Source organism: Hordeum vulgare, chromosome 5H, assembly GCF_904849725.1.
Source record: "Hordeum vulgare subsp. vulgare chromosome 5H, MorexV3_pseudomolecules_assembly, whole genome shotgun sequence".
In the NCBI taxonomy this organism is placed as follows: domain Eukaryota; kingdom Viridiplantae; phylum Streptophyta; class Magnoliopsida; order Poales; family Poaceae; genus Hordeum; species Hordeum vulgare.
Genome location: NC_058522.1, coordinates 22266497 through 22286600, shown reverse-complemented (window position 1 = coordinate 22286600; position 20104 = coordinate 22266497). Strand labels below are relative to the sequence as shown.

Sequence of the window (20104 nt, the reverse complement as noted above, 5' to 3'; positions counted from 1 at the left end):
TCTACCGAAAGATATAAGTGAAGCTCGACAAAATCACAGTGTGTGCATGTCTCTTTCTCTAGGTGTGCAGCAAGGATGATTGTGACACAACAAAAATAAAAGACTCCTACGATACAAGACGCTCCAAGCAAAAACACATAACATGTGATGAATAAAAATATAGCCCCAAGTAACGTTACCGATGGATTGAAGACGAGAGAGGGGATGCCTTCCCGGGGCATCCCCAAGCTTAGGCTTTTACGGAATCCTTGAATCTCTTGGGGTGCCTTGGGCATCCCCAATCTTGAGCTCTTGCCACTCTTTATCTTTTTGTCCATAAGAACTTCACCCAAAACTTGAAAACTTCACAACACGAAACTTAAACAGAAACTCATGATATCATTAGTACAAGAAAGCAAACCACCACTTCCTTAGGTATTGTAGCAAACTTAAATTCTACTTATGCTGATGTTGGGTTAGTGTACTTACAATCTTCCATGGTTAATACCCCCTGATACTATCCATAGTTTCATCAAAATAAGCAACCAACACAACAAAAACAGAATTTGTTAACAGCAGACCAGTCTGTAGCAATCTGTATGTTTCGTATACCTTTGGTACTTCAAAAATTCTGAAAAATTACGAAAGTCTGAATAATTTGTGTAGAAATTAGCAGCAAAAAGAATCAACTCAAAATCTCTTACAGAAAAAAATGAAAATTCTTTTCGTGAGTAGAAAGTTTTTGTCTTTTCCAGCATGACCAAACGATCATCCCCAAGACTAATCATAACGGTTTTGCTTGGCACAAACGCAAAAATAAACACAAAAAACACAACCATAACAGAATTATGAAAGTGTGGAAAACATAAAACATAAAGAAAAAGGATAGATTCGTTGGGTTGCCTCCCAACAAGCGCTTTTGTTTAACGCCCTTAGCTAGGCATTCAATGATGCTCTCACAAAAGACAAGAATTGAAGCACAACGAGAGCATCCTAAAGCATGTGAAAATCAGATCTAATTCTAACATACTTCCTATGCATAGGCATTTTATAGGAAAACATATTGTCAAGACAACCAATCGCTGCCATATGCAAGGAAGAAGAAAGAGACAAGAGCAATCTCAACATCACGAGAGGTGATTTGGTAACATGAAAGTTTCTACCAAAATATTTTCCTCTCTCATAGCAATTACATGTGGGATCATATTCAAATTCAACAATATAGCTATCCCATAGGATATTCTTTTCATGGTCAACATGCATGCAAAGTTGACGTTCTTCAAAAATAGTGGGATTATCATCAAATAGAGTCATGACTTCTCCAATCCCACTTTCAGTATTGTTGCAAATATCATATTCATCAAGAGGTTTGAACAAATTTTCAAGATCATTAGAAAGATCATCACCCCAATCATGATTATTGCAACAAGTAGTGGTCAAAGCAAAACTAGCATCCCCAAGCTTAGGGTTTTGCATAATTTTAGCATGATTATCACTAATAGAATTTATAGTGAAACCATTGCAATCATGCTTTTCATCCAAGGAGCCCTCGTGAATCACTTCATGAATTTCTTCCTCACAATTTTCAGATTCACGCATCTTACGCAAAACTCCAAAGAAATAGTCAATTGCCCTCAACTCACTAGCAATTTGTTCCACACGAGTGGGTCTCTTAAAGAGACTAGCAAGTGGATGAAGATCCATATCACTAGATTTTCAGCAAGCGAAGATGCAAGCATATTGAAGGCACATGGCACACAAGCGAACAGAAAGCAAGCGAGAGAAAAGGGCGAACGAAAAAGGCATAGGAGAAAGGCAAATGAAAACGGCAAATGTGAAGTGGGGGAGAGGAAAACGAGAGGCAACTGGCAACAAAACTAAATGCAAGAGAAGAGTTTGTGAGACCTACTTGGATAGATCTTGATTTCTCCTCCCCAGCAACGGCGCCAGAAATACTTCTGATGGCTGATGTGTATCCCTTGCAACGGCGCCAGAAATAGTTGTGTCGACGGCACCAGGAATCCCCTGATTTTTTGTGGAATATTTGGGAATTTATAGGCCAAAGATCTAGGTCACGGGGCGGCCAGGGAGGCCACAAGCCTGCCCACCGCTGCCTCCCCTGGTGGCAGGGTGGGGGCTTGTGGGCTCCCTGGAGCCCACCTGGCTTGGCCCAAAAGCCCCCTCGACTTCTTTCGTTTGGGAAAAAAATCATTTGGGGGTTTTTCTTCCGTTTGGACTCCGTTCCAAAATCAGATCTGAAAAGAGTCAAAAACACGGAAAAAACAGGAACTAGCACTTGGCACTGAATTAATAAGTTAGTCCCAAAAAGATATAAAAAGGTACATAAACATACAAAGAAGGCAAGATAACAGCGTGAAACCATAAAAAATTATAGATATGTTTGAGACGTATCAATAGGCATCACATCCAAAACAAATAGACCGATACTTTCTTCATCTACTACTATTACTCCACACGTCGACCGCTATCCAACATGCATCTAGTGTATTAAGTCCATAAGAACAGAGTAACACCTTAAGCAAGATGACATGATGTAGATGGATAATCTCAAACCAATGATAAAAATCCCATCTTTTTACCCTTGATGGCAACTACTTGATGTGTGCCTTGCTGCCCCTACTGTCGCTGGGAAAGGTCACCACATGGCAGAACCCAAAACCAAGCACTTCTCCCATTGCAAGAATCATAGATCTAGTTGGCCAAACAAAACCCAAGACTCGAAGAGACTTACAAGGATATCAAATCATGCAGATAATAAATCAACAAAGACTCAAATATATATCATAGATAATCTGATCACAAATCCACAATTCATTGGATCTCGACAAACACACCGCCAAAAGAAGATTACATCGGATAGATCTCCATGAAGATCATGGAGAACTTTGTATTGAAGATCCAAGAGAGATAAGAAGTCATCTAGCTACTAACTACGGACCCGTAGGTCTAAAGTGAACTACTCACGAGTCATTGGAGGGGCGATGATGATGAAGAAGCCCTCCAACTCCAAAGTCCCCTCCGGCAAGGCGCCGGGAAGGGTCTCGAGATGAGATCTCGCGAAAATGGAAGTTTGCGGCGGCGGAAAAGTATTTTCGAGGCTCCCCTGATTTCTTGCAAAATATTTGGGAATTTATAGGCCAAAAAACCTAGGTCAGGGGGCGGCCAGGGAGGCCACAAGCCTACCCACCGCCGCCTCCCCTGGTGGCGGAGTGGGGGCTTGTGGGCTACCTGGAGCCCACCTGGCTTGGCCCAAAAGCCCCGTGGACTTCTTCCGTTCGGGAAAAAAATCATTTCGGGGTTTTTCTTCCGTTTGGACTCCGTTCCAAAATCAGATCTGAAAAGAGTCAAAAACACAGAAAAAACAGGAACTGGCACTTGGCATTGAATTAATAAGTTAGTCCCAAAAAGATATAAAAAGGTACATAAAACATACAAAGAAGACAAGATAACAACGTGAAACCATCAAAAATTATAGATACGTTTGGGACGTATCAATAGGCATCACGTCCAAAACAAGTAGACCGATACTTTCTGCATCTACTACTATTACTCCACAACCGCTATCCAGCATGCATCTAGTGTATTAAGTCCATAAGAACAGAGTAACGCCTTAAGCAAGATGACATGATGTAGAGGGATTATCTCAAACCAATGATAAAAAACCCCATCTTTTTACCCTTGATGGCAACTACTTGATGTGTGCCTTGGTGCCCCTACTGTCACTGGGAAAGGTCACCACATGGCAGAACCCAAAACCAAGCACTTCTCCCATTGCAAGAATCATAGATCTAGTTGGACAAACAAAACCCAAGACTCGGAGAGACTTACTAGGATATCAAATCATGCATATAAGAAATCAACAAAGACTCAAATATATATCATAGATAATCTGATCACAAATCCACAATTCATTGGATCTCGACAAACACATCGCCAAAAGAAGATTACATCGGATAGATCTCCATGAAGATCATGGAGAACTTTGTATTGAAGATCCAAGAGAGAGAAGAAGTCATCTAGCTACTAACTACGGACCCGTAGGTCTAAAGTGAACTACTCACGAGTCATTGGAGGGGCGATGATGATGAAGAATCCCTCCAACTCCAAAGTCCCCTCCGGCAAGGCGCCGGGAAGGGTCTCGAGATGAGATCTCGTGAAAATGGAAGCTTGCAGCGGCGGAGAAGTATTTTCGAGGCTCCCCTGATTTTTTGCAAAATATTTGGGAATTTATAGGCCAAAAAACCTAGGTCAGGGGGCGGCCAGGGAGGCCACAAGCCTGCCCACCGCCGCCTCCCCTGGTGGCGGAGTGGGGGCTTGTGGGCTCCCTGGAGCCCACCTGGCTTGGCCCAAAAGCCCCGTGGACTTCTTCCGTTCGGGGAAAAAATCATTTCGGGGTTTTTCTTCCATTTGGACTCCGTTCCAAAATCAGATCTGAAAAGAGTCAAAAACACAGAAAAAAACAGGAACTCGCACTTGGCATTGAATTAATAAGTTAGTCCCAAAAAGATATAAAAAGGTACATAAAACATACAAAGAAGACAAGATAACAACGTGAAACCATCAAAAATTATAGATACGTTTGGGACGTATCAATAGGCATCACGTCCAAAACAAGTAGACCGATACTTTCTGCATCTACTACTATTACTCCACACGTCGACCGCTATCCAGCATGCATCTAGTGTATTAAGTCCATAAGAACAGAGTAACGCCTTAAACAAGATGACATGATGTAGAGGGATTATCTCAAACCAATGATAAAAAACCCCATCTTTTTACCCTTGATGGCAACTACTTGATGTGTGCCTTGGTGCCCCTACTGTCACTTGGAAAGGTCACCACATGGCAGAACCCAAAACCAAGCACTTCTCCCATTGCAAGAATCATAGATCTAGTTGTACAAACAAAACCCAAGACTCGGAGAGACTTACTAGGATATCAAATCATGCATATAAGAAATCAACAAAGACTCAAATATATATCATAGATAATCTGATCGCAAATCCACAATTCATCGGATCTCGACAAACACACCGCCAAAAGAAGATTACATCGGATAGATCTCCATGAAGATCATGGAGAACTTTGTATTGAAGATCCAAGAGAGAGAAGAAGTCATCTAGCTACTAACTACGGACCCGTAGGTCTAAAGTGAACTACTCACGAGTCATTGGAGGGGCGATGATGATGAAGAAGCCCTCCAACTCCAAAGTCCCCTCCGGCAAGGCGCCGGGAAGGGTCTCGAGATGAGATCTCGCGAAAATGGAAGCTTGCGGCGGCGGAAAAGTTTTTTCGAGGCTCCCCTGATTTTTTGCAAAATATTTGGGAATTTATAGGCCAAAAAACCTAGGTCAGGGGGCGGCCAGGGAGGCCACAAGCCTGCCCACCGCCGCCTCCCCTGGTGGCGGAGTGGGGGCTTGTGGGCTCCCTGGAGCCCACCTGGCTTGGCCCAAAAGCCCCGTGGACTTCTTCCGTTCGGGAAAAAAATCATTTCGGGGTTTTTCTTCCATTTGGACTCCGTTCCAAAATCAGATCTGAATAGAGTCAAAAACACAGAAAAAAACAGGAACTAGCACTTGGCATTGAATTAATAAGTTAGTCCCAAAAAGATATAAAAAGGTACATAAAACATACAAAGAAGACAAGATAACAACGTGAAACCATCAAAAATTATAGATACGTTTGGGACGTATCAATAGGCATCACGTCCAAAACAAGTAGACCGATACTTTCTGCATCTACTACTATTACTCCACACGTCGACCGCTATCCAGCATGCATCTAGTGTATTAAGTCCATAAGAACAGAGTAACGCCTTAAGCAAGATGACATGATGTAGAGGGATTATCTCAAACCAATGATAAAAAACCCCATCTTTTTACCCTTGATGGCAACTACTTGATGTGTGCCTTGGTGCCCCTACTGTCACTGGGAAAGGTCACCACATGGCAGAACCCAAAACCAAGCACTTCTCCCATTGCAAGAATCATAGATCTAGTTGGACAAACAAAACCCAAGACTCGGAGAGACTTACTAGGATATCAAATCATGCATATAAGAAATCAACAAAGACTCAAATATATATCATAGATAATCTGATCACAAATCCACAATTCATCGGATCTCGACAAACACATCGCCAAAAGAAGATTACATCGGATAGATCTCCATGAAGATCATGGAGAACTTTGTATTGAAGATCCAAGAGAGACAAGAAGCCATCTAGTTACTAACTACGGACCCGTAGGTCTGAAGTGAACTACTCACGAGTCATTGGAGGGGCGATGATGATGATGAAGAAGCCCTCGAACTCCAAAGTCCCCTCCGGTAAGGCGCCGGGAAGGGTCTCCACATGAGATCTCGCGGAAACGGAAGCTTGCGGCGGCGGAAAAGTATTTTCGAGGCTCCCCTGATTTTTTGCGGAATATTTGGGAATTTATAGGCCAAAAACTAGGTCAGGGGGCGGCCAGGGAGGCCACAAGCCTGCCCACCGCCGCCTCCCCCTGGTGGCGGAGTGGGGGCTTGTGGGCTCCCTGGAGCCCACCTGGCTTGGCCCAAAAGCCCCCTGGACTTCTTCCGTTCGGGAAAAAAAATCATTTCGGGGTTTTTCTTCCGTTTGGACTCCGTTCCAAAATCAGATCTGAAAAGAGTCAAAAACACGGAAAAAACAGGAACTGACACTTGGCACTGAATTAATAAGTTAGTCCCAAAAAAGATATAAAAGGTACATAAAACAACCAAAGAAGACAAGATAACAACGTGAAACCATAAAAAATTATAGATACGTTTGGGACGTATCAAGCAGTTCCACGTGGCCCGCTCGATTTAGAGGAACCGCATGGAACGACATAAAGAGGGAATATGCCATTCCTGGAACCACTTCGTTCCATTCCGTTTTTCAACCAAACATGAGAACGACATTCAGGAACGGGTCCGACCCATTACGTTCCACTTTGTTCCTCCAACTGAACACACCCACCGCACGAAAACAAATGTCATGAAGCTCCCTGTTGCAACCCCATTCCCGTCCCCTATCGCACGTCGACCCCAAACCATTCCTCCACTCACAAGCTCCCACCATTCCTTCTCCTCTCCCATCCACCTTATTATGCCACCCCATCGCTACCGCCGTTGCCGTTGCCACTGTTATAGGGAGTGCGTGTTCTCTTAATCTCTCCCCCCTCTCCCCAAAGTTCCTAACAATTCCATGTCAAGTTATCTCTGGTTGCGTGAAATCTACCTCTAGGTCTTCACCATGGGGTTCGCTTGGAGTGGATGGACGAATCTATAGGATGGACAGGGTGGGCCGTGACCCACCTTGGGATTTTCGGTTGCCATGTATGGCATACAATATCTAGAGATGATAGGGGGAAGAAATAAATTAGAGGGCCTAGTAAATGTTGCCTACCCACAAGCACAACCAATAGCGCTAGGGGACGGCCACACATGCAAGCTCGCAACTGCTCCCGTCCTTATTCCCTCAATTCCCCTCGACATCGTGTCGCCTCGCCAACGTTGTGTCGTTGCCGGATGTCTACGTAGGAGAGCAGAAGTTGCCTAACCACTGCGTCCCACTCACCTAGTCCTCACTTACTACTCAATTGGCATCAACTCTTGTCGTCTGGTCCCGTGAGACGACATACAACTACAACCTACAACACACGACAAAATGAGTTACATTATTCGTTGTCTTTAGGGTCAGCTCTTTTGACTAATTCTAAAGAATAAGGGTTTGAGGAATCAAAATCATGAAAAATTCGTTTGTGTTTCAAAAATCGTCTAGAATTCGAGAATCCTAGTGTATATGAGAATCGTCCAAAACCGACGATTATGACCATTCTAGGCAACCCCTCAAAACGAAACATTTTGTTTTGGAGCATTACCCCTATTTGACATGGTATTTACGGTCGAAATACCACTCGGGCGAGTCCAAAGCGAGAGAACCAAAACGAAGGACCAAGATCCAGTGACACGCGATCGCTGTAACATGCCCGTTGGATCGAGAACGGATGCCCCAGATCGAATATTGCAGCAACATGATAACACTGCAAGATGTACGGCAGCTGGGACTGTTCATGCCGATCTGCCCGTTGATTCTCGATCAGACGGTCCATAGAGGGGGCATCTCGGCGTTACGTTGACGTTCTGGATCTCAATCCCAAAACGACCGACGAAAGCTTCCATCCTCTCTCGTTCTCTACCAAAGTCCACCCGCCCGATCCGGCGGAGCTAGGGTTCGCGCCGCCAGCCGGCGACCCCGCCCCGTCCCGTCCGCCGGCGAACCATTCCAGGTCCGGCGGGCGACGGCCTCTCCTTGCGGGCTCCGCAAATCCACATCCGGCCACCCCTTGCGGGCGCGTTGACGGCTCCACCTCCGGTAGTCCGGCCTCCGTCGTAGAGTCGCCGTCGGGCTCCACCTCCGTCAAGTCTGCATCCATCCAGTACTGCATCCAGCCAACCCCCATCCATCTACAAGCAGCAGCCACCAAGGTCATTTCCCTCTGTTCTTAAACAAATCTGATTTTCCCCCATGTGAATTGCCACTGCTACTGAATTCTAGAAGGAGTAGAAGCCACTGATTGCTTGTGAATTGTAATTGTTTGTCCAATGTCCACCGGTCCATGCCACTTTGGCAAAAACAAATTTATTTTACAACAATACCCAGGAGCAAATTCCTGGCTTCTCCGCCCCTCTCTGCCCACGTTTTTCAGTATCTCTTTTTTTCCCTCTGTTCGGCAAATGTGTATGGCAATAATTTGTACTCGTATGATATAATCTGTATGCTGATTTCCATGGTACAAACGTATGTTGATTTTTTTTAAACACAAACCTGTACTGATTTATGGAACGTAGTTGTATGGTTTGGCAGCAATTTGTATGGTAGATTGCTTAGTATGAATTTTGTAGTGGTGTAGATTTGATGGCTTCTTAATAAGAATTTTGGTATAGATTGCCTGATTATAGCATATGGAAGACAATGCTTCAATCAAAGAGCATCTGGCATAGGAAGAGATCCTTTTATGAAGACCATTGCTGCTTCGGATGAGTGGTGGCAATTCAGTACAACTTAATGGAATTAGCAAATCACTTTCGTGATCATATTCGAATTGAAACTGTTCGAAACAGCCTAGTGTTAGTACACAGTTCCAGCCTAGGGGCATTACATCCATTTCAGCACACAACCCATACAACAATCTCAGAAAAGAACTGGACGGCTGATTATGTGGGCAGTTTCCTAGAATCAGATTCTGGAGAATCATGAGCCGAAAAGAACTGGCCCTTAGTCCCCATCAGTCCCTGGTACCCAATTCCCCAATGCCTTGTTAGGATTTAGGATATTAGGGTTTGATGTGTTACAGTGTTCATATTGATGGATTATGATAGTCTATCTGTCATTTACATAACACATACACATAATTTGTTGCTCAAAATTATGATTGATAGAATGTATTTTTTTTAATTGTCAAAGAATGAAGAGGACGCGATGGGTTGCTTCTCTTTCGTGGAAAAATGTCAGAAGTAGGCTATGCTGGATCTCTCAGTTAAGCCTGTTAAAACAAAGAGGCATACAGTTCATAGTTTTATGCAAAATTCAGGCTCTATTGAGAATTTTACTATGTTTGTAAGACCATATTGATATATTACTATTGTGCTATAGATAAATTATTTAATACGTTGGCATGTCATTTGTCAAATTATTGTAGATGGACTACTCTGTTTTAAAATCCTAGATCTGCCACTGGAACTGACTATTGCTCTGGCGGTTCTTCTGTAGTTTCTGTCAAGATGGGGTTGTCTTCAGCTGCTGATATCGATGGGGCGCAGCTGTGTATCTTCGACCTGAGGAGAGGGCAGCAGGAGGGGCAGGAGCTCGACAAGATCCTCTTCTTCCACCCGGCTGACTGCCCCATCCTGCTCCAGCTCTCCGTCATTGGCCTCTGTGAAGGAATCATCACTTTCACAAGGTTTGCGTTTCATGTCCCTGCATGATTTCTTGCACTAACTGAAGATGTACATTTAGTTGTCCTTACCAGTTATCACTACAATTAAGTCTTGTTTTGCCAACGTTGAAGATTGCTCTTGACCGTGTTGTTTGTTTACACTTCATACTAATCTGGTGCGGTAATAACTAATAAGTAATACCATGCTGCTTCCAAACCATAATTGCGCTCAATTTTTTAATAAGTTACTTGCTGTGGCAGATCAGTACCTATGAAATGAAAATTTACAATTTGTGAATCTGTTAGCATGGCCTCCTGCTTAGAATTTTCAAGCAAGAACTTGCATATGATAGTTGTGCACCTTTTATTGTGAGAGGGTCTAAGTATTTTTATAATTTTGTAATACTTCTTACTTTTTAAGCTAGTAACTTCTTTACAGTTACCCCTTTCGTTGATAACTTCATCTAGATCTCTGGAAAATCATAAATATCTATTAATAGAGACTAACTTGGAGTCATAGAAGACCTGAGGATTATGGCACTTTGTAGGCAGCAACCTTTTTTGTTTGGTTGGTTTACATCCCCAAAAGTTCTGCAACCAATTATAATCCTTTATTGTGCTACTTCATTTCTTGCTTTGTTTTGCTATGTTCAGCCATTTCATCTTTCTGCGTTACTTTTGTGCGTTATGTGCAGAATATTTTCTCCAGAAGATGACTGTGAGGTGATAGAATCTGACAAACACTCCCACGTTTTTTACCAAGCTGAGCCAGATATTTGGATGGTTCTGGTAATGACTGTTCACTACACTATACTAGTTGCTATTTGGGTCCTGTAATCTTTGGTTGTGATGAAGTATGGCTTTACATGTAGTTGCTAGTTCTACGTTTGTTCGAGCAAACTGCTTCCTTATCAATATCTATGCATCTCAATGAAATTGTCCCTTCTATCTACCAATACGATGCAAAAGTTAATATTAATTGTACAGCAATCAGGGCCTCTTTCACTCACAGGATTCCAAAAACACAGAATTGTAGTGTCATGCTCATTTGAATCATACATGATGGCGTTTGCACACAAGTTTGTTTGGTTGCACGACAGGGAAAAACAAAGGATTCCTTGCCCATGAAATGTACAAGGTAATCCTTAAAGATTCCTATAGAATTAAATCCTAACAATCAATCCACATAGAAATATTCTAGGGAGTATAATCCTCCAAAATTTCTATAATCCTTTAAATCAAAGGAGCCCGGCAAATGTAGACTAAACATAGTTAAGCATTTTGCATGTTCCAAAGTCTAATGCCAACATTTATGGTGGACAGTTGATTTTCGTTGATGAATACAGTACACACTTTTCCTTGCAAATTTGGACTTACATCCTCTGCACGTCAATAACTTGGATGATTATTTTTCTCTCTGTACTGCTCAAATTGTTAACATGCGATTTAATATTTTTAGGTAGTGCAGAAAATTAAGGACAATGAATCAACTTTGCGCTTTGGTGCATTGCAAGGAATACTGAAAGAATCTCATTCGCTTTTCGCAATGTTTCATGGACCCATTCGAACTTTACTTGACAGACAACCAAGTGCTGAATTTGCCCGTGGTCACCTCCACACATTTGTCACAGATTATTTGAGCGGTAGGTTTGTTTTTCCATTATGGTATGGTCAGTATAACTGCTTTGAATTTTATATGTGGTATCGAATGTGCGATAGGATGAATATAGTTGAACCCTGATCCAAAGAAACTATGAAGGTATTTGTAAATTTATTAGCTAAACTACTATATGTCCTGGAACAGATTTTAGTGTTGGCAAAAAGCTACAATTGCCAACCTACCGTGATAGCCTAACGGAGCGGGGAACAGTCCAAATGCTAACAGTCTCACGAGAAGTGGCACTTGAAGTTCAGGTAGGCTTTATAGTTATGAAATCTAATGTGTTCGTCTTTTGGTTAAAGCAGTACCATCTCAACTGTATTTTTCAGTAGATCTGATTTTTGTGTCCTACTCCCTCGGTACTTTGTAAGTTGAAATCAGTTTGCATGATGCTAAGCCCTCCAATTTTGCCTTTTTTTTGTATGGAAAAAAGGGGCATGCTTGTGCATGCAATTTGCTGCCCATATCTTCTTTTTAGTCTGATTTGCAAGCCCAGAAAAGTCAGGGTATGAGGCCGATTCTACTAAGCACCTATTTCTGACATCGATGGGTATCTGGTTCGGTGGCAAGGAACAGGTTACTGGTTAGTGTTCACTAGTCATAACTTGGATTAACTCAACGGAATTACCTATCGATCCAGAATTTAGCATGCCTGGCCTTGCCAAGAATGACATTAGTAGCTGCATAAACCAGGCTCGCGAGGTTGCGATTTATCTTTAGAGGAAAATTTGCCCATGGTGGGATCGACCGCCACAACCAAGGGCAGCTGGCCCTCAATGCGCAACCCATCTTCTTGATGTCCTAGATGCCGAACCTGCCTAGTTTGACGGGTCAACAGACATCACGCCATGCCACCAAGCTGTTGCCACCATAGGAATCCCATTGGCCACCCCAGAAAAAAGATTACAGGAATTCCACAATGGCCTCATGCACTTGCTTCAGTAGCTCGGTGGCCAGCAACGTGAATGGGTGCGGCACCAAGAAGAACCATAGTCAGAATTAGGCGGCCACCCTTCGGCATCATGCTCACACGTCAACGTGCGAGCTTATTGTCCAGCTTGTTTAGAATGGGCTGAAAATCTGTCCAATATAGCTTCCAAATTGACAGAGGTGTATGCCCAGGTAGGCAGTGGCGTCGACCAAACGATGGATAGTCCCCATGGCTATGACGCATACCATCGGCGACAAACGGTCGCCTTGGCGAATGCCCCGGTGATGTTGGACTTACTCTCCTGGCACGTCGTTTATGAGAACACAGGAGTTCGAAGTAGACCAAAGAAGGTAGGGCAAGTCACGCGAGGCCAATATGCCTGAGAAGCTTGAGCATAAACAACCAAGAGATTTTGCTGAAAGCACACACAGTGTTTAGCTTCACAAAAACATAGGGAATACTTCATAGATTATGCTCTATGCAATTAGCTAAAATATCTCATATTGTATTTTTTTAGATCTGTGAAAAATGGTTTGTTCCATTTTAGGCGTGGAGGACAGTGGAAGTAGTTCTTGATAAGTATGCAACCTTCCTTAGTTTTTATTTTTCTTTGGAACCAATCCAAATACCATATTACACTTTTAAATTAACCTGCAAAAGTAATGTATACATGTTTTGTGTTGCTGTATTATCTAGAATCATTTTGACTGTAATAGTCTGTCCATCTGTTTCAACCATTGATGTTTTAGTATTTCAGTCGCTCACCACAGTTCTTGGGTCATGTCTTCGAAACGTAATCTGCCAATCAATTGTATTATTTGAGGACCTCTTGGTGTCTACGACACTTCCCCTGGTATGATCCCCTGCAATCACTACTTCTGTTGGATTTTTATTTTCCTTCTCTGATTCATGGCATGTGGTTTGCCTGTTGTTAAAGATTCTAAGTTCTTTGTTACTGTTTTAGGATGATACATTAAACCTATACACTTATGCTATCCTGCGGTTGACTCCTAGTGCTTTATCTTCCAACGGGAATTCATGGTCCTATTTGCGGAAAGGGGGTTATGTTAATGCTGACACCACTTTAAGTTCGGCAAATGGAGCAGCTGCAGCAGAGAGGTATCATAGTCGATCTCGTGACACTTCTCCTGGTGGACAAAATCAGATGCACCATAATTTCAGGCCTCTTCAGCGTGAGAAATTGTCCAAGGGAAAAGATGGTTTTGTTGCTGCTGACTTTGCAACTACAGAAATTCGTGGTGCTGTACCGTTGAATCCAATATTGTGGTTTCATCAGGCAGAGGAGCGCATGTATTTATGCGTTTATCAGCACAAGAACCTTACTATCTTGCTAGTGATTCCAGCTTCCTCACTGATAAATGGAGAAGAGGGCATTGCTCATGTGAAGAGGCATCTTCTTGAAAATGTGTGTGTTCTTTGCATAATTTTCTACTTCTTTTTAGTTTCCTGATTCAGGGTTGACCTAAATAGTTGCTTGTGTACAAAATATTGGCATGCCCTTCTTGGTACTGTTTATGATGAATATTTTTACATATAAAATTGCAGGCATCACAGAACATTGTCAGTGTTGAACAAAAATTATCACGAGGATGGGGAGGAGAAAATGCCTATCATGTTGGTGGATACCGCTACATACTCTCTGATCCAAACAGAAAAGTATCAAGAGCCTCCCCACCTGGGAAAGTCATCACCCTGTCAAAGGTTTGTTCATTGGCATTGAGTAAATAGCTGAATACCAGTTCATTATTTTGTTGATCATTCATTCGTCCGGGAAAAACATTTTAATTTCTCTACACTGGTAAGCAAAGTTGTGGACATTGGAACCACATATGGTCGGAGGGCCCCAGCCCTGGGCACACCACCCTTGGTCCAGCCCAAAGTGGCTATGATTCCTTTACTGCTACAAGCTATTTATTGGTTGCTAGGATTCCCTTACTGCTACAAGTTATTTATTAGGTGCAGAGTCCAGATTAGAATACATTTCGGAGTCCAGATTGTATTTCCTTCGAGTCGGCTTGACAGCCAAGCTATTCCTCCTATATAGTGTATTTCTCCCATATTCAGTGAAAGCATCAGAATTCAGAGTATTACTATCTATTAGGCCTAGAGTAAGTAGAGTTTGTTCCATCTGGTATCCGTCATCTACGATGGCGGAAGATGACAAAGTCGACGGCGGCAGATTGGCTTTATTCCCTCGGATCAGTTTTGTGGGATTTCAATCGCCACAACGTAACTGTTGTCCTTGCTGGCTCCCATGTCACATGGACTGCACTGGCTCCACCCGCCTTGCTTGTTGTCCGCATGATCATGAGCGAGGAGTCTGGCCTCATGGGTGACATGCTCGACAAGTTTGCTGACCTCTTCGCCGCTCCGACCATGTTGCCTCCAGTGTGCTCTTGTAACCATCGCATCCGGCTTCTACCCGACACCACGCTAGGTGCTGTGCGGCCATCCCCTACGTGCATCTTCCTTGTGCAGTGGGTTGGGGCTTCTGAAGATGATGCAACATGGGAGCCGTTGGATGAGTTCATTGCTTGTTTCAGCTCGAGTACGAGCTGTTTGTGGAGGCAGGGAGAGATGTTATGTGGGGGAATCACATATGGTTGGAGGGCCCCAGCCCTGGCTGTACCACACTCTGGTCCAGAACAAAGTTGTTAGGTTCAGATTCGTATTAGGTGGAGAGTCCAGATTAGAATCCATTTCAGAGTCAAGATTGTAGTATTTCTTTGAGTCGGCTTGTTAGCCAAGCTATTCCTCCTATACATTGGACTTCTCCCATGGTCAATAAAGCACCAGAATTCAGAGTACTATCTATTAGGCCTAGAGTAATTAGAGTTAGTTTCAGATACATTTCTGCATATTAGTAGGTGCTAACTTGCTTATTTTTTCAAGGTTGTCTCGTCTTTTAGATTGATTTCTGTCATCATTTTTTTGACTATATAAACAGTAGGATTAAAACCCCACTGCAAATTTTACGTCAAATAACACGATAACGGTTTGTCTTATTCATATTTGTTGAATTGCCTTTATATGAATTTTTGCAGGATTCTCTACTTGCCCTCAACAGGCTAAGAGGAGAAGTAGATCTTGAGAAGTCAAGAGCTAAGAGGAGTGACACTACCCATGACAAGGATTATGAAGTATGCATCAGAGCGAAAAATAATGCATGGATTATTGCTAAAATTTCTCGAGGAAAAGAACTCTATATGGCTATAGAGAAGGGCGGCGAAACACTTCTCTACGCATCTACAGCTGTTGAGAAATTCAGCAACAGGTAACTGTTTGCTATGTGGTGCCAAATTTCAATACGTATTTACAGTGACCATGTTGAGAAATTTAGCAACAGGTAACTTGTTGCTACGCATCTCTGATTGGGATAAGGAAATAGTGTACATGCCCTTTTGAGCAGCTACTCGGAGTAAAGTTGTGACCAAGTACTAGGGGTAGTAAAATATCGCAAGACTTGCACTGACAGTAAGAAAATTTGGTTGATTATGTGCCTGATGAAATCATGAAAGAATATGCTCCTATATATTTTAATGCCCCAAGATAGACCTGCTGTTTCCTTTGTATAGGTACCTTTTGTTTGAGCAGACTGGCAGGCCTTCACACTTGTATTTGAATAGTGCTCTGGAATTCGTTTTGTTTTTTAGCATGAAGACAGTATCTTAGTTAGGGCAGAAAGCCAGAACATGAACACTTGTATTTGAATAGTGCTACTGGAATTAGTTAGGGCAGAAAAGCCAGAACATATCTTACCTGACCTGATTATGTCCTCTACTGCGAGTCCATGGCACTCCACCTGAGTTTGCATTGTTTTCCTATTACCGTGTATGTGGCATAGCATGATAAGAGGAGCTTAAACTGCATTTAGTCTTGTTAACATTTGCTTTCCTACTGCTCTCAGGTACTGCGAGGGGGCATTCTCTACAGACTGAACGCACTGCTAGTATGAGATCCAGTCCAGCACTGCACATGGTTCTCGACTGGATCACTCCCTTACCTGTGTGTAATTGATGTCGATCTTACTCATGCGATAACTGGATTCGTACCAGTTGTACAGCTGCAAGCCCTTTGGAATAAAAATAATGCAGAGCAGGATCCAGCATTAACGTTCTGCGGCCACTTACGAACATGCTCATTTCTATTTTATGTTTTTTGGAAAACAACAACTCATTTCTATATGTAAATGCCTGAGGGAGGACTACTAACTCGTATGTATTACGGGCCGGTTCTCTGTGGCTTGTAGATGGCTTAACTTGAAAATTGAACCTTCTCCAGAGAAAGAAAACCTGGAAATTAACCTGAAGCTTGAAAGAACTTGCTTTTCAAGGGTATACCTTTATATTACTCCATCCGTCTTAAAACACGTGTCTCAACCTTAATAACTTTGTACTAGAGTTAGTGCAAAGTTAAAAAGGTTATTTTGGGATGAAGGGAGTATATGCTAAAGAAAGAAAGAACTTGTTTTTGGGGTTGGGCTTAACTTACGACCACTCTCTCTTTGAGCCCCTTGGGTCTTGTTATCCTCATGGTCTATTAGCCAAATGTCCATTTCGGTGTAAATGATTCAACGCAAAATCCCTAAATATAAGTCTTTCTAGAGGTTTCATTGGTAAACTATATACATATGCATATAGATATATTTTAAAATATAGATCCACATATTTTGTTTCGTATGTAAACTTTTAGTGAAATCTCTTAAAAGACTTGTATTTAGGAACGAAGGGAGTACACAGCAGGTGGGTATATACGTTTTTTAGATTTTTTTTAAGTTCCTGCTGACCATCGTTGCCATGTTATCACCATCCATGGAGTTGCAACGCCGGTGACCACAGATCTGTCGCGAGTAAGCAAGATGGGCAGGTACGAGGCGTATCCGTTTGGAGGCAACCAGACCCTTAAAAGCTTGCCGCTCCATTAAATTCTGATCTGGAAAAAAAATGTCGATCAGATATTGTAAAAGTGAATCGAGCAGTATTTTTTTTACAAGCGGCCTGTAAAACTTGGTCGAATCCGTTATATATACCTGAACCCGGTCGATTAAGGGTTCACATCCTTCGAATTACTTCTCCCTTTCACCGCTTTGCCGCCCGCACATCCTCAAAAAGCCGGCGTCGATGTCTAGCAAGGATGCGTGTGTGGTGATCGAGGGAGCCGAGGTCGTCACGACGACGAGGCAGGAGTGTTGAAATAAAGATCGAGAGAGAAGTCGAAAGACAACAAATGAATCAAGTTAATCTTTATTGATGATGGGTACATCTATATATAGAGTTACAAAAGACACGAAGTGAAAAGGTGTCTCTTCGAGAAGGCACCAGGAACCGACGTCGGTTTCCGTATGGAAACTGCCATCTATTCCTTAAGCATGGATTAGTAGGATTAGTTAAATCCTAATACTCCCCCTAATCTATGCTTAGTTAGTGTAAGCATCATCATCTTGAAAAGCTCCTCCAAAAACCCTGTAGGAAAAATGAGGATATATGTGTTTGATATGTTGCTAAAACTCCTTCAAAACCCAGTGGAAAAAATAAGGAGAAAAATGATGTAACAAATAATGGTTATTGCCTCTTTGAACTCAATACGAGAAAACTCATAGAATTAAGAGGTCAATAAATATGTCGTATATACTTTCCTAAAAACCCCGATGGGGAAAACTGAAAGTATGACATATGATCTTGTATTGATATTACCTCATTAAAAACCTTCATGAGAACCTATATAGTAACTCATGGAGGGAAAAAGAGTATAATATGATGCATTGAACATGAACAATTTAGGAAGATACTCCCCCTGATTCTTGCAAATTTCGAAGCCGGTCGTCACATACCAATTCCATGAACATGTTTCTGAAATGTAAAAGTTGGTAGAGATTCCATGAACAAATCAGTCACATGATTTGATTTGCAAGAAATGCAATATAGCGATACTGCTTATTACGTAACCTGTTTGCATCCGGGCAATAACAAGCAATATTATCTTTGAAATAATGGTTGGTGGATGTAGCCATAAGGTCTGTTTCGAAGACTCTTCATGAGAGAGCTACCACACCTAGTATGAACACTAAGCTTGTCTACGATCTGACATAGTGGGGATCTGATCAATGTATCCAATAATATCGGTGCTCACATTTCTGTGAAACTGAAATCCCAGGACAAGATGTTTGATGCCTTGGAGATATTGAAAGATATTCTTCCCAACCAATTGTGTTTGGTGGATCCAATGGCATTATGGAACGTTGAGTCCCAATATCTCATTTCCATCATCTCTTGGTCTAAATAGATATTTCCCTATGTCTAAAGAATGAACTACCATGAGAGTTATGGATGGATAAGATTTGTCCTCAATGAATTTCTCCAATATATTTTGGATATAGACAACATAGTATACCATAATGTATGAATGAAGGTGCTCAAGTGTAGTAACGAGCGGTATTTTGGTTTACCCAAATCCTTCATTTTAAACTCCGTCATTTAGATGATTACATGTGTCGTCATTGTAGACACACAAACATGGATAATCATAATTGTAGAGTAATCCTTGTGCATAAGGAACTCACTACATCGGTTGTACCATATGTACCGACAAGAATAAGTCGTATGATGACTTACTGATTTTTGCACAATATATGTTGCATTTTGCATTTCGATTCAGAAGTGAGATTCAATTGAGAATCAATCATATATGTCTGAATCTAGTGATCCACATGGATATGTGATTACTACATCTATCAACTGCAGAGATAGATGATTTTATACTGCCAATGATATAAATTATCAGAAAGAGATTCCACCTCTGGAGAATACTTGGGTATCTGCGTGAACCCTTGTGCTACAATACTTGCTCTATGTTTCACCACCTTGTTGTTTTCAATTCTGTTTCGAGAAGAAAACTAGTGTAGGTATTGCTTATGAACACCTTTCTATTATTGAGAAAGATTATTTCTACCTAGATTATATCCTTTGCTTGAGTTCAGTCCTAGTGTTGTTCACACTATGCCATGGCCATGGTCTTTGGATCCGAATCATGTGAAAGGTTTTGCAATCTAGTTGAAAAATGTATGTCGACAATTGTAGTCTTCTGGTTTTATGTTTCTCCAGAATCTATATATCAATATATAGTTGATGGAAATATCGTTACCCATGGTGACTGCTCACGATTTCCCAATGCGATTGAGTCGGGTATTCCGATGTCTCGGTCATTGTGTGCACTATGACCTGGGTTGGTGGAGGTTTCCCATCCACCGTGTATGCTACCCATTAGGTGTCTGTCAACGGGAAGTTGACTTGCATTTACTGATTCATAGGCCTTGATATCCTTGCTTGCAAGAAGCTGAATCCTAATGTACCTTTGCCATACAACTCCCCCTGTTGCATCGAACGGGAGTGGAGTGGTTTTTGTTGGTACCTCCACTCTTTCAGGCGTACTTTTACAGGATTGTAGGATTGGCTGACACCTTTATAGTCAGTAAATGAATCTGGCAGGTTATTTGCAATGTGCTGCAAATCTTCTGAAGCATGGTTCAGATCTTTGAGTACGTGGATTTGAGGC

General features: G+C 42.1%; 1 protein-coding gene across 1 annotated transcript; it reads left to right on the top strand.

Moving 5' to 3' along the window:
- The first annotated feature begins 8170 nt into the window (after positions 1-8170).
- On the top strand, positions 8171-16870 carry LOC123453088 (vacuolar fusion protein CCZ1 homolog). Its single transcript, XM_045129849.1, has 11 exons — positions 8171-8317; positions 8408-8490; positions 9776-9965; positions 10637-10730; positions 11401-11584; positions 11746-11855; positions 13290-13385; positions 13497-13958; positions 14099-14254; positions 15598-15827; positions 16461-16870. The coding sequence occupies exons 3-11, from the start codon at positions 9787-9789 to the stop codon at positions 16489-16491; spliced, it is 1542 nt and encodes a 513-aa protein (XP_044985784.1). The 5' UTR covers positions 8171-8317; positions 8408-8490; positions 9776-9786; the 3' UTR covers positions 16492-16870.
- The last annotated feature ends 3234 nt before the right edge of the window (positions 16871-20104 follow it).

What these genes read in the sequence shown, in the direction of transcription:
- LOC123453088 (XM_045129849.1), top strand. Translation starts at nt 9,787, where the DNA reads ATGGGGTTGTCTTCAGCTGCTGATATCGATGGGGCGCAGCTGTGTATC. An exon ending in AGAGGCATCTTCTTGAAAAT is followed by an intron (nt 13,959 to 14,098) that starts GTGTGTGTTCTT and finishes ATAAAATTGCAG; the next exon opens with GCATCACAGAACATTGTCAG. An exon ending in GTTGAGAAATTCAGCAACAG is followed by an intron (nt 15,828 to 16,460) that starts GTAACTGTTTGC and finishes TACTGCTCTCAG; the next exon opens with GTACTGCGAGGGGGCATTCT.